Source organism: Nicotiana sylvestris, chromosome 1 (assembly GCF_000393655.2).
Source record: "Nicotiana sylvestris chromosome 1, ASM39365v2, whole genome shotgun sequence".
Classification (NCBI taxonomy): Eukaryota; Viridiplantae; Streptophyta; class Magnoliopsida; order Solanales; family Solanaceae; genus Nicotiana; species Nicotiana sylvestris.
In genome coordinates this window covers 73,826,474-73,841,472 of record NC_091057.1, presented here as the reverse complement: position 1 = coordinate 73,841,472, position 14,999 = coordinate 73,826,474, and the positions used below count along the sequence as shown (strand labels likewise).

The following is a 14,999-nucleotide window of genomic DNA, read 5'->3' as shown; positions in this document are numbered from 1 at the left end:
ACTGATGAAGTTGAGACTTCCTCTTCTTCTATCTCAGTCCCTCAAGATCATGGTCAGTCTATTCTATCCTCACAAATTCCCTATCATATCTCAGCTTGTGAACCATCTACTCCTTCCATAGCACTCAGCAAGTCCTCTAAGACCACCAAACCACCTGTGTGGCTAGCAGATTATGTGGTTCCACCAGATAAGTCTGCATATCCTAGGTCAAACTATGAAGCCTATGATAAGTTGTCCTCTGCTTATAGAGATTTTCTTGCTGCATTCTAAGCTATTGTGGAACCCAAATTCTTCTACAAAGCCAGTAGGGATCCCAAGTAGGTGAGGCTATGCAAGCTGAAATCACAGCTCTTGAAGATAACAACACCTGGTCTATTGTTCCTCTTCCTCCTGCCAAGGTTCCTATAGGTTGCAAGTGGATGTTTAAAGTCAAATACAATTCATCTAGTGAAGTGGAGAGATATAAGGCCATGCTGGTGGCCAAGGGTTACAGTCAATAATGAGGATTGGACTGCATGGAAACTTTCTCTCCTGTAGCTAAAATGGTTACTGTGAGGGTTGTAGTATGCATTAACTACTAGTTCAGTATGGTATGTGTTCCAAATGGATGTTCACAATGTTTTTCTTCAAGGAAATCTTCTCGAAAAAGTGTATATGTATGTTCTTGGTGGCTTTTCAAGCCAGGAGGAGTGTCAGCATATGTTCAGATTGCATAAGTCACTCTATGGATTAAAACATGCACCTAGGGAGTGGAACCTGGAACTAACTGAAGCTCTCATAGATATGAGATTTGTTCTAAGTCACTAAGACTATTCTTTGTTTACTCAGAAGATGAATTCAGAGTTAGTAGTCATTCTTGCCTATGTAGATGATCTTCTAGTAACTAGAAGTAGTCTAAGACTGATCAAAAAAGTCAGAAAGGATTTGCAAGAGAGGTTCAAGATGAAAGATCTTGGTGACCTTAAATACTTTCTAGGGATTGAGTTCTTTAGATCTCAGGAAGGAATTGTTATGTGCCAAAGGAAGTATTCTTTAGAAATAGTTTCTAAACTAGGCCTAGCAGGTGCAAAGCCAGCAACAACACCTCTAGAGTTCAATCACAAGCTCACATCCATTGAGTTTGACAAGCAAATACCAAATGTTAGATCTACAGTTGAAAAAGAACTTGAAGACAAGGGAGGTTATCAGAGACTAGTTGGAAGGTTGCTGTACTTAACCATGACAAGGTCTAACATTGCCTTTGTAGTTCAAGGGCTCAGACAGTATATGCATGCACCTAAGATTTCTCACATGGAAGCTGCCCAAAGAGTGGTGAGATACATAAAAACTGCTCCTAGACTTAAATTGCTTATGCCTGCAAAAGCAAGCAAATCTCTGTCTGCATACTGTAATTCTGATTGGGGGCTTGTGTAGAGTCAAGGAGATCAGTGACAGGCTATATAGTGAAATTTGATAAAACACTGATATCATGAAAGTAAAAAAAAATAGAGAACTGCGTGCAGGAACTCTTTTGAAGCTGAATTTCGAAGTATGGACTCTACTATAGCAGAAGTGGTGTGGATAATATGACTCTTTGAGGAGCTGGGAACTGAACTGGTATAGCTCACACAGCTGCATTGTGATAGCAAGGTTGCTATACAAATTTCCGCTCACCCTATTTTTTATGAATAAACCAAACGCATTGACATTGATTGTCATTTTTTGAGAGAAAAGCTTGTTCAAGGTCAGATTAAAACTCAACACATTAGAACAACTGAGCAGCTAGCAGATCTATTGACTAAGAGTCTATGCAAGCCACAACATGAATATCTACTAGGCAAGCTGGGAATGCAAGATGTATTTCATCCCGCAACTTGAGGGGGAGTGTTGAGTATAGTGGGTCCCAACTATTTATTAGTTAGGAATAATTAGTTATAACTACCAATAGTTAGTTAGTTAGTTGGTATTTTTTTTGTATAAATACAATAGTTAGTTGATAGTACTGTATAGCTATTCATTCCTCTTCTTTGTTAGCTAATAACAAAGATTGCATTTCTCTTATTACTTCTTCTTACAGAATCTTCAAGTCATGTCATGGCTGAATCTCCTTAACACCATTGTTGGAAAGTAGCATGAAAATTAGATATTCCCACCATCATAATGTTACAACCCATATTTACGTATGTTAGTTCACGTCGTAAGTTAGTCGACATAAATTCAAGAAGATATTATCTTTGAGAAGAAAATAAGTTAATCCTATTGGTCTTAAATGATACAAGGGCATATAAGAGTGGTTAACAAGCATTAGAAGTTAAACGAATCAAGGATATTGTAACCCGTATTTTTGGGTAAAGCTAGAGGTGCTTAATATTACCAAGAGGTTGAGTTTTAAGGTATTTAAATCATATAATATCCATATCATAAGTCTTGAATTCAAACGAGTTATAAAACAAAAGTCGACAAAAGTTGTCGCAACTTACGTTCATAATTTTATTTAAACTTTGGATCAAATGTTACTCATCTTTTCTCCCAATTTGCTTAGAATTACATGGTGATCTACTCACCCAATTGAATATATATGACTCTAGTTTTAAACGCATTAAACTGTTTGTGGATACGATCTCGGAGTAGAGAGATATTCGCATTTTTGCGAGACTGCACCAGACAGCTCTATGGGGCCCACATAGGTTGTTTAAGACATATGGATATATATAAGATTCCTCAACCCCATTTTTAGTTAATATTTTTTAGTATATTCAGACCTTAGAACCCTATAAATTGTCTCTCAAGGTTCTCTCATGATCCAAGACCCAAACAAACGACAAACAACACAAATCAAGTATCGGGAATCCCGTGGTGCTAGTAAGTTTCTTGTTCTTCTTGTTGTTGCTGAATTTTGTTTTGTGTGAGAGGTTGTTTTAAGTGGTTTATGTTATGTAAATTACTCCCTCAAGTTTTTAATGTCTACCTTAGGTGATTTCAAGTCTTCTAAAGTGATTCTAGTGCCGAAAAACCCTAATTGATTGCTAGTTTCACATCCATGTTCTTGTGGCAGCATTGGAGAGATATTTCTATTCAGTTAAGGTCAAGTTGGATTTTTCTTTCTGTTTAAAGGTAAGTAAGCTCTTACTCTACATGTATTTAAGATTATCCAATTTGCGGCTAAATCGTTGAAGCTAAAACTTGTGAGATATATATTGAAAGGCTTGTTAGTAATGTTGTTGGTTGGTGGACTATTTTGGGACGCTTAATATGATTATTATTGATGTTGTTTGGGCTGTTTGGTAAATTTTTTGACTTTTGGGAAGTCATATAAATAGTGGAGGTGTTGTCTGTTTCATCGTAACATAGGTTGTGGTTGATACATAATAGTTACGACACTTAAACGATAACGATAGTGTCATTTCTCTTATTGTAGACTAAGGAGTCGTGACTTTATGCATAGCTTGAGGTTGGGAAGTATATACAAGGTAGGTGAGGCTATTCCTTTCCTTCTTTTGCACGACTCCGATTGTACATGATGTAATGAACGAGCTTTCAAAGATACTCTACTCTTAGAAGCTAGTAGTACTTACATTGTTTTCCTTCTTATGGAATAATTGATGTTGAGGTTTCTTCTCTTATTCTTATGTTATCAATGTATTGGTACTTCCTAATTATTATAAGATTAATGATGAAGAGTTAGTCCTAATAACGTGTACGGAGGATACCGACCTTACATCACTCCAAAAGGTTGAGAATATGATTCCAATGAGTCCAACATGCATTATATATATGTATCTATTTTACTCTACCGAGTCGCGCTATAGTCAGCCGGATACGACACCTATTGTGAAACCAGTGTTTAGATGGATTTTACCGAGCTCCATGTGGCCAGGTACGATTCTACCAAGCCTTATGATGGTCGGATACATTTTTACCGAGCCTATTCCAGCCGGGTACGATAAGATGATGCCTACAGAGGGGTGTGTGTATATATATATACATATATATATAGATACATACATATATATATATATATATATATATATATATATATATATATATATATACATACATACATATATATATATATATATATATATATATATATATATATGTATGTATAATGCATTTCATGTCAGTAGCCCTCAGAGGTACCCAGATGTTACAAGTTTTATATTTTCTATCCCTATTTACATTACTGTTCTTACTTATGCTTTCCTGCCTTACATACTCAGTACTTTATTCGTGATGACATCCTTTTTATTTATGGACGTTGCATGTCGTGCTGCAGGTCCTAAAAGATAGGTAGATGCAGCTCCCCCACCATAGTAGGCTACCTGGTTCAGCGGTTATTGGCGAGATTACTTCTTCGGACTTGCCATGGTCTTGGTATGCATTTTTGTTATAGACATTATGGGTATGTCAGGGCCCTGTTCTGGAAATGTTGCAGCACTTCTGTTCCTTTAAAGGCTCATAGACAAATGTTGATTCATGTATAGTTTGGATTGCCTTTTCGACTGATTTGTTGTATAGTCTCTCATGGCAGCTCGTCAGCTCGTACCTTATATATAGCTTCATGACAGCCTTGTCGGCCCATAGTATATATGTTCATGCAAGTATCTGTCATTGTTGATTGTTTATGATTCATGTCTACCATTTATATTGATATCGCCGGTGCTTATAGATAATAAGAAAGGTAAGATAAAATGTGCATTGTTTCTCGGTAGGTATGGCCCGAGTGCCATGCTGTCTCGCCCCCTTTTCCCTCGTGGAGTCCGGGTTTCGACATTCAGTGGGAACAACTCATTTCCTTTCGGGAATTAGGTATTTGAATTTGAAGAGTCACCACCTAACGGATTTATGGTGCGTTAGGGCAGCTAGAAAAAATAACTCATGAAACTGGTTTGCATTACCAGAGACTTGGGTAAGGGCTTGAAATAACATTGAGGGTAAGGTGTTAGGCACTCTTCGAGGTCCATAACGTGGGTCCCGGCCGAACTCATTTTTTGTGAATTAGTCATTTAACATATATGCAATCTAAGCACACGTATAAGATAAAGGGGATTTAACAGATAATCATTCTAAGCACACATATGAAAATAAGATGAGGGTTGACCAAATGGGATGTTTTGAAAAATAGAGGCCTGAACCTGGTCTTTAAGCTGCCTACATATCCTTGGTTTTACAGGAATTAGGCCATGTGTAGTTCTGGACCCAACGATGAATGAAACCGATGGAATTGTTATACCGGAAAGGGTTCTTTCGGGAAGGATAGTATCAGATGGATTTATGTGGAGTTATGAATGTGAATCTTAATTGTAATAGATGTATCACAGGGCAGGTATCGAAATGATCATGGAGTGAAGGAGAAAAAATTGATGGGAATCAGTTACGTTTGAAATAACAGCAAGGTATAAATGGTATGAGCGGAAACCAGAGCGAAAGTTGTTCTCGTTTATAGAACGGTTACCTCCTAGATTACCTGCAAAGCTTAAAACCAAATGAATGCAAGCATATAAATGATGCAAATTCCCTTTGGACCATGAAAGATTGCCTTTGGATAATGCAAATGACGTACTTAGACTATGATGTCATGGACCATGAACTATGAGATAGGGGATTCACAGGCCATGAAATAATGTTCTCGGGCCATGAGGATGGCGCCTATGAACCATAATGCCTTTGAATAATGATGTGCAAGTATTGAGGGATCCTTGGGACATAACATGTTGTCTTCCAGCTATGAGGATGATGCCTTTAGACAATGACGCCTTTGGACAAGTTGGCGATATTTCAGCCCATAAGATGCAATAATATGATGCTAAAATCAACAAGACAAAACTTAGTCTTATGAGGTTAAGGACAGAGCTTAGCCCAAAAGAGGAGCAAATAGATGGTGCCAGAGAGACAGTGCTTAGTCTCAGCAAATAAAGGCGATGATTGGCCTTATGCAAATAGGAGGCAGAGCTTAACCCCAGACAAGATTCGGGACAGGGCTTAGTCCCATACAAATGGAAGGCAGAGCATAGCCTTATGCAGATATGGAGGCAGGGCTTAGCCTCATGTAGATAGAGGTATGGCTTAGCCTCATTGTTACGCCCCGCAATATTACGTCAATATAACGTCCCGCAGTAATATGTTACGATGATGTTACCCTTTGCAGTAATATATTACGATGGTGTTATGTCCTACAGTAAAATATTACGAAAGTGTTATACCCAGCAGTAACACATTACAGTGATGTTAAGCTTCGCAGTAATAAGTTACGACGATGTTGCACCCTGCAGTATTTTACGTTGAGTTTGTCGTAAGGTAATTGACATCAGTCTAAAGAAAAGATTATTTGGAGATTATAAGGATTGTAAGTGATGAATAAATTCATGAAGGTGAGAGGGGAAGCAAGTCGAAAAAAATTGAATTTCGTTGAAATTTGGTATTTTGGGATAAAATACGGCTCAAGCTAAAATACTCGGTATTTATGGACTAGTACCATACAAGGTACCATATGACCATAATAGTAAGGCATATAAGGTATGTGAAAAGTGAGTAATATTTTAAGTAATTAGTGATAATTTTTAAATTATGCAGGTAATAGATTAATTACCGGATAACGAAATATTACCCGGTTAACTAATAAGTAGATAAAGTAACAAAATTAACCCCCAAAAAAAATGTGGCAGCCATGCCACTTCCCAAACAATGACTCCTTAGATATTTGGATATGTGGCAACCTAATTAACTTATGTCAAGACACCCCACCTTTTACACTTGTATACATATTAGTATATTGATATAACAAAAGGGGGGTTTTAGCATTTTCAAGCTTTAAAAACGTCATTTTCTTGTCTTGAAAAATAAAGACCAACTCTTCTACCAAAAAAATAATTTGATATTTTAATTGACTTAATGATTATTCGTTCGCCGAAACCATAAGTTAAAATTTTGGTAGATAGGGATCCCGTAAAAACTTTGTTCGAGGAATGGGCCAGACCGGGTCATTTCTCAAGAACAATAGTTTAAAGGGCCTGATACTACCACTTGGATCTGGAACCTACATGTTGGTGCTCACGATTTCGATAGCCATACCATTGATTTGGAGGAGATCTCTCGAAAAGTATTTAGTGCACATTTCTGTCAACTCTCCATCATCGTTCTTTGGATGAGCGGCATGTATTTCCACGTTGCTCGTTTTTCTAATTATGAAGCGTGGCTAAGTGATCCAACTCATATTGGGCCTAGTGCCTAGGTGGTTTGTCCAATAGTGGGCCAAGAAATATTAAATGGTGATGTAGGTGGGGGTTTTCCGAGGAATACAAATAACCTCTGATTTTTTCCAGATTTGGCGAGCATCTAGAATAACTAGTGAATTACAACTCTATTGTACAACAATTGGGGCATTGGTCTTTGCAGCGTTAATGCTTTTTGCTGGTTGGTTTCATTATCATAAAGCGGCGCCAAAATTGGCTTGATTTCACTACCTATTGAAGAACCAACCCCTAAAGGCACCATTTCTGTTGAAGAAAAGTCTACAACATAAGAATTTCTTCTTCTACTAAGGTAAACAAAGACCAACAGTACAATAGACACGTTACCGTTGAAGCCTACAAGATGTTAGCAACAAGATTTTTTGCATTAAAATTCTCCTACGAGAATATTATACGCAGTTTTTCCTACTCCAGGTATGTTAAGGCCCTCCCTTCTTTCTTTTGGCATGGTCCAAATTATACTGAAGAAATGAGTAAATACACAGTTTCTATAAATTACTCTATTCATAGAAATAGTAGGGGTGTCTACATTCTTGATTCCCCATGAGAATTATTATTATCTTCTGTTCATGGGTCTCAAAATAATACGAAGTTGGAAAAGTTTATCCGGAAGGAATATCGAGATTATTATGTATTTTTCATGTATTTCACTCATTTATACATGTGCATTGACCCATGACCAGATGGCGTTATATACGCGTATATATGTAAATATATGTATATAGGATATGGGAAAAGGTTACGGCGTTATATACGCACCACCAACGGATCAGCTGGTATATGATGATGATGTTGCCCACAATGGCTGAAATATGAATCAAACGGCGTTATATACATGTATATATGTATGTTTATGTATATGGGATATGGAAAGAAGTTATGGCGTTATATACACACCACCACCTGATCAGCTGGTATACGATGATGATTTTGCCCACAGTGGTCGATATGATATGATGGGATGCCCTCAGAGGCTTATGATGTTATGAAACATGTACCTACGCACGACATGACATTCATACGCATATGCATGACACTAAAAGTAATTTATGATTTACAAAGTTATTCAGACTTACAGGTTGAGTCATGTACTTTATATTTTTTCCATGTCTCTTATGTACTTATTTATGTGCCATACATACTTGGTACATTATTCGTACTGACGTCCCTTTTGCCTGGGGATGCTGCATTTCATGCCCACAGGTCCCGATAGATAGGTCGAGAGCCCTCCAAGTAGGCTATCAGCTCAGCGAAAGATGTTGGTGCACTCCATTTGCTTCGGAGTTACTTGTTTGGTTAGTATGATTTAGACGTGTATTGTTTGGTATGGCAGGACTCTATCCCGACCTTTATGACATTTATGTACTCTTAGAGGCTTGTAGACATATGATGTATACGTGAAAGATTGTACGGCCTTGTCGGCCTATGTTTTGAGTTTATAAATGATTATGTTTCCTTATTAGGCATGTATGTCACGTGTATATGATGATGTAAAAGACAATGAGAGATTAAGAAGATAAATACAAGTTTCAATAAGCAAAAGAAGCAAGACAAACAGGGGTACAAGACACCCAGTTAACGAAGGTTAACAATGTTTATAATTCAGGCAGAGGAACATAAGCTTTTTGAGTTATATTCAACAGTAACAGAGGTTTGTACAATTGGTCACACCGATTTCAGTTATGCCCTGTGGGGGATAATAGGTATAGTTAAGAGAAGGATGGGATATCAAGATCCATCTAGGGTTATGGTAACCCAAATTGGTGAATGGATTGCTTGCATTAGTTGACATTGCCAAAGGATATTGCAAATCCGCTAATAGACCTCCTTGTGAGACACCTAGATGGTGCACCCTAAAATATTAAAGCTAGATATGAGCACTAGAAGCCTTGAAGGAATAAATATTACTTTAGTGTGGCTCCCTCCCCCAGTAAAGAAAAAATGTTAGGAAACTGGAATAACCAAGGGATGGAGCAAGGGGAGCCAAAAGCAAAAGAATGTTTTGTTCGAGTTTTTAGAGTAAAGCAATAGACATAGATAATTAGTGGGAGATAAGAAGAGAGCTAATGAAGCATTATGAATAAGATGTGATACGCGGATGACAACGGTAGGTCAAAAAAATGATGGCAGTATTACAGAGTTTACAATCAAGTGAAGGAAAAGACAAAAGATGACATGCCTTGAGATAACAATAGAGTATAGGCCATACAGTCATGTCCTTATTTCGAGAAGTAAGCTCGCAACTATAGCGCGATTACCAAGAGGAAATGTTAGACCCCAGAGTAATAGAACCAGTATGGATTGGTAAACAAGATAAACTAAACATGAATTAGGGACTGAGTGACTGGTGATAGTCGCCATCATAAGAACTTCAAATTTTCTTCCACTAATAATAGAATGGACGACAAAAGAAGATTCATAAGAAGTAAGGGTTCCTACTCGAGATGTTATTGATAATTAAGGAGCCAGTGCGAGACGTAAGTTAAGACCAAGGAAATAACCCAAGAAAGATTTCGTGGAATATTGACATGAGGATGGGCCAATGAGTAGTTAGTAGTTGATTCAAAAAGAGCCTAACTATGGCTAGTCAAGAGGATACAGAACAAGATAGCAGGCCATGCAAGATAAAGATAGTAAAACCCAATATAGTGAATTTAGCTCCACAATTATGACATTATAATACTTGAGAAATATTCAAATAGGAGTTGGGATAGTTAAAGTTACTCTATGAGTGTTACAGAAATAAAAGATAGTTCCACCGGAAAGACAGTAAAAACTTCAATTCAAAAGCAGTCGTACGAGCAGATGAGTATGGAGGTAAGTAACTAAGGATAATTACAAGTGAGCACGAACATCAAAAATTCTATCGGGAAAACGGTATAATAAGCTCACAGCTTTACGAGAGTCAAGGGTTCTCCCTAAGTACTACAATGAAAGACTAGATGAGGAGATAAGAAAGAAGGCTTCAACATAAGCACAACGACCTAAAGAGGAAATGGTCGTGTAACAACAATCTCGCAACAATATTGTAAACATTCCAAAGGAAAGTGGCACCTACTGTGGCTAATGAACGGGAAGTAAGAATTAAAACTAATATTTGAGATCATATGAGTTGCATGAAAACTCTGGCAAGTGTGGGCACTAAGATAAGATAAGTATGGACGCAACAAGGGGCAGAAAGACCAAGAAAATTAATTGCACACGTTTAAAAAAAGCTGAGATGGAACGAAAGAAATGATTCGATCAATGATCCTGAGTTACTACGTTATGGATACACTCAAGAATTTGGAGCAATATCTAGGAAGCATATTTGGTGATAACTACGGCCATAGAAGACTCCGATATAAGTTAAAAAGAAAGAAATGAGCCCAGGGCATAGACAAAGGATTGAATTATTAGAAGACTGTACCATGGATATTCCATAACGCCCGTGAAAGGCTAAGGTAATAACTGATACCACGAGCCATAGATCGGAAGATAGCTTAAGCCTACGTAAAGGCTGATCAGAAGAAAGAGGAAACTAAAAAAATTATATCACCCAAGTAAAAGGAGTTTGATTATTGGACCCAGAAAAATAGAAACATCGTGATCGAGAACATTGCAGGATCTCCGTTAAAATCAGGGGTACGAAAGAGATAGAAGATGTGATGTGAGGCTTTAAGTAAAGTAAGGTAAAGGTGAACAATGTACGAGATACTCAAAAGCAGAAGGTTGAGGATATTCCATACTTGGGATAGAAGGCTAGAAGCATAAGGATTCAATATCCAGGAATGATAGCGGCATCGTCAGTGGCATATCTTCTAGTCAGTGATTTCTGGGTATCGAGAGGTCTAGTTAAGAAAGTAAAGAAAGTTAGAGACGATGTGATGTATCACTTAATGTTCTAAAATAACACAAGGAAATTCAAGCAAGTTGAAGAAAGATTACGAGTAGTATAAATAGATATGTATAGGTCGCAAGCTAAAGTATAGTAAAGCGACAAAGTTTTATGACAGGATGTAAGAACGAGAAAAGGCGAGTGAGAGTGTGATGAAAATGGATTAGTCCTCAGGAATAGGCCCATGAAAATAAGGGAGCTAATGGATTCTCTATGCTATACAAAGCTCACTATAGCCTTAATGAACTCCAAGGAGTCTAAGATTAATAGCATTTAGAAGGAATGAAATGCTGACCTGGTAATAAGATGAGGATATAATTGTGACAGACAAAGGATGACGTTTGGGCCTTCGTTTGAATAATGATTTGAAAAAGAAAAAAAAAGAAGGAGAAAAGATTTCGCTGGCGGCACGAAATTAGGATACCCCCATAAGGTTAATAACATCGAGACACTATGAAATACGATTATGGGAATCAACAGTTACATGGCTTTGTACAGTTATACTTTGATTAATACAATATGAGTTAATAAAAAACACACGATTATGGGAATCACTTCGAATATTCCTTGAGGGAACGTAAGCCCTAGGGGCAAAGTATTGCGTAAGAAGTTTCAAGTTATCAGTTGTATATTGTAGATCAATAATGGATGGACAAAAGTCAGAAAGTATGAGATGAGATTAGGCCGTCATAATTTATACATATGGAATAAGCAACTAGAGTAAGCTAGGATTTGGAAGAAAACCTCAACAATGATAAATTAAAGTAAGTGTTATGGCAGTAAATTCATATGGATGGCTAAATGGACCTATGCGATAAGATATAGCAATATTCGTGAATTCAGCAAAGTATCGAGCGAAGAACTTCAGTATACTCATAGATGCCCAAAGGGACATCTTATCAAGCTCTACATATGAAGCCTAGAGATTGGAAACACTTACAAGGTCAAAATCGTACAGGCTGCATGATGAAAGGTACCAACAGTTACGAGATTGGAAGGATTCCGACTATAAGTTGTGGTGTGAGAAGGAGGCCTAAGGGAGGAATGCCCTGGACTTTGGATTTATTCACAGAACAGTCACCTAGATGGCAAGGGAAGTTCTAAAGTATTCGGAAGATATAAGTTATGAAAATGATAAGTGCATCAGTCAACATTCGAGGACGAATGTTCCAAAGGGGGAATAATGTTACGCCTCGCAATATTACATCACGCAGTAATATGTTACGATGGTGTTACCCAGTGCAGTAATTTATTATGATGGTGTTATGTCCTGCAGTAAAATATTACGACAGTGTTATACCTAGCAGTAATACATTACGGTGATGTTATGCTTCGCAGTAATAAGTTACGACGATATTGCACCCTGCAGTATTTTACGTTGAATTTGTCGTAAGGTAATTGACATCAGTCCAAGGAAAAGATTATTTGGAGATTATAAGGATTGTAAGTGATGAATAAATTCATAAATGTGAGAGGGGAAGCAATTCGAATAAAATGAATTTCGTTGAAATTTGGTATTTTGGGATAAAATACGGCTCAAGCTAAAATACTCGATATTTATGGACTAGTACCATACAAGGTACCACATGCCATAATAGTAAGGCGTATAAGGTATGTGAAAAGCGAATAATATTTTAAATAATTTGTGATAATTTTTAAATTATGCGGGTAATAGATTAATTATCGGGTAACGAAATATTACCCGGTTAACTAATAAGTGGATAAAGTAACAATATAAACCCCCAAAAAAACATGGCAGTCATGCCACTTTCCAAACAATGACTCATTAATCATTTGGATATGTGGCAACCTAATAAACTTGTGTCAAGACACCCCACCTTTTACACTTGTATACACATTAGTATATTGATATAAAAAAGGGGGTTTTAGCATTTTCAAGCTTTAAAAACGTCACTTTCATGTCTTGAAAAATAAAGACCAACTCTTCTACCAAAAAAATTATTATTTGATATTTTAATTCCACTACCTATTGAAGAACCAACACCTAAAGGCACCATTTCTGTTGAAGACAAGTCCACAACGTAAGAATTTCTTCTTCTACCAAAGTAAACAAAGACCAACAGTACGTTAGAAACGTTACCGTTGAAGCCTTGAAGACATTAGCAACAAGACTTTTTGCAATCAAATTCTCCTACGAGAATATTATACGCAGTTTTTCCTACTCCAGGTATATTAAGGCTTTCCCTTCTTTCTTTTGGCATGGTCCAAATTATACTGAAGAAACGATCAAATACATAGTTTCTATAAATTACTCTATTCATATAAATAGTAGATGTGTCTATATTCTTGATTCCCCATTAGAATTATTATTATCTTCTGTTCATGGGTCTCCGAATAATAGGCAGTTGGAAATGTTTATTCTGAAGGAATATCGAGATTATTATGTATTTTTCATGTATTTCACTCATTTATACATGTGCATTGACCCATGACCAGATGGCGTTATATACGCGTATATATGTAAATATATGTATATCAGATATGGGAAAAGTTTACGGCGTTATATACGCACCACCACCTGATTAGCTGGTATATGATGATGATGTTGCCTACAGTGGCTTAAATATGATTCAAACGGCGCCATATACGCGTATATATGTATGTATATGTATATGGGATATGGGAAGAGGTTATGGCGTTATATACACACCACCACCTGATCAGCTGGTATACGATGATGATTTTGCCCACAGTGGCCGATATGATATGATGGGATGCTCTTAGAGGCTGATGATGTTATGAAACATTACCTATGCACGACATGACATTCATATGCATGACGCTAAAAGTAATTTATGATTTACAAAGTTATTCAGACTTATAGGTTGAGTCATGTACGCTATATTTCTTCCATGTCTCTTATGTACTTATTTATGTGCCTTACATACTTAGTACATTATTTATACTGACGTCCCTTTTGCCTGGGGACGCTGCGTTTCATGCCTGCAGCTCATGATAGACAGGTCGAGAGCCCTCCAAGTAGGCTATCAGCTCAGCGAAAGATGTTGGTGCACTACATTTGCTTCGGAGTTGCTTGTTTGGTCAGTATGATTTAGACGTGTATTGTTTGGTATGGCGGAATTCTATCCCGACCTTTATGACATTTATGTACTCTTAGAGGCTTGTAGACATATGATGTATATGTGAAAGATTGTACGGCCTTGTCGGCCAATGTTTTGAGTTTATAAATGATTATGTTGCCTTATTAGGCCTGTATGTCACGTGTATATGATGATGTAATAAGAAAGATACATTACGTTGGTACTCGGTCGAGTAAGGTACCAGGTGCCTATCGCGGCCCATCGGTTTGGGTCGTGACACTCATGCAGATGGAGACAGAGCTTAGTCGCATGCAAGATTCGGGACAGGGCTTAGTCCCATGCAAATGGAAAGCAGTGCTTGGCCTTATGCAAAATGGAGGCAGGGCTTAGTCCCATGCAAATGGAAGGCAGAGCTTAGTCTTATGCAGATATGGAGGAAGGGCTTAACCTCATGCAAGATTTGAGACATGGCTTAGTCTCATGCAACGAGAAGGCAATCTTAGCCTTATGCAAATATGGAGGCAGGCTTAGCCTCATGCAAAGATTTGAGACAGGGGTTAGTCTCATGCAGAGAGAAGGCAATGCTTAGCCTTATACAAATATGGAGGCAGGGCTTAGCCTCATGTAAGGATTTGAGACATGGTTTAGTCTCATACAGAGAGAAGGCAATGTTTAACCTTATGCAAATATGGAGGTAGGACTTAGCCTCATGCAAAGATTTGAGACAGGGATTAGTCTCATGAAGAGAGAAGGCAATGCTTAGCATTATACAAATATTGAGGCAGGCTTAGCCTCATGCAAAGATTAGAGACAGGGCTTAGTCTCATGCAG

At 37.5% G+C, this 14,999-nt stretch overlaps 1 protein-coding gene across 1 annotated transcript; it reads left to right on the top strand.

Annotated features, from left to right (window-relative positions):
• Nucleotides 1-329: 329 nt before the first annotated feature.
• Nucleotides 330-1,413, top strand: LOC138871384 (uncharacterized mitochondrial protein AtMg00810-like). Its single transcript, XM_070149257.1, has 2 exons — nucleotides 330-398; nucleotides 829-1,413. The coding sequence occupies exons 1-2, from the start codon at nucleotides 330-332 to the stop codon at nucleotides 1,411-1,413; spliced, it is 654 nt and encodes a 217-aa protein (XP_070005358.1).
• The last annotated feature ends 13,586 nt before the right edge of the window (nucleotides 1,414-14,999 follow it).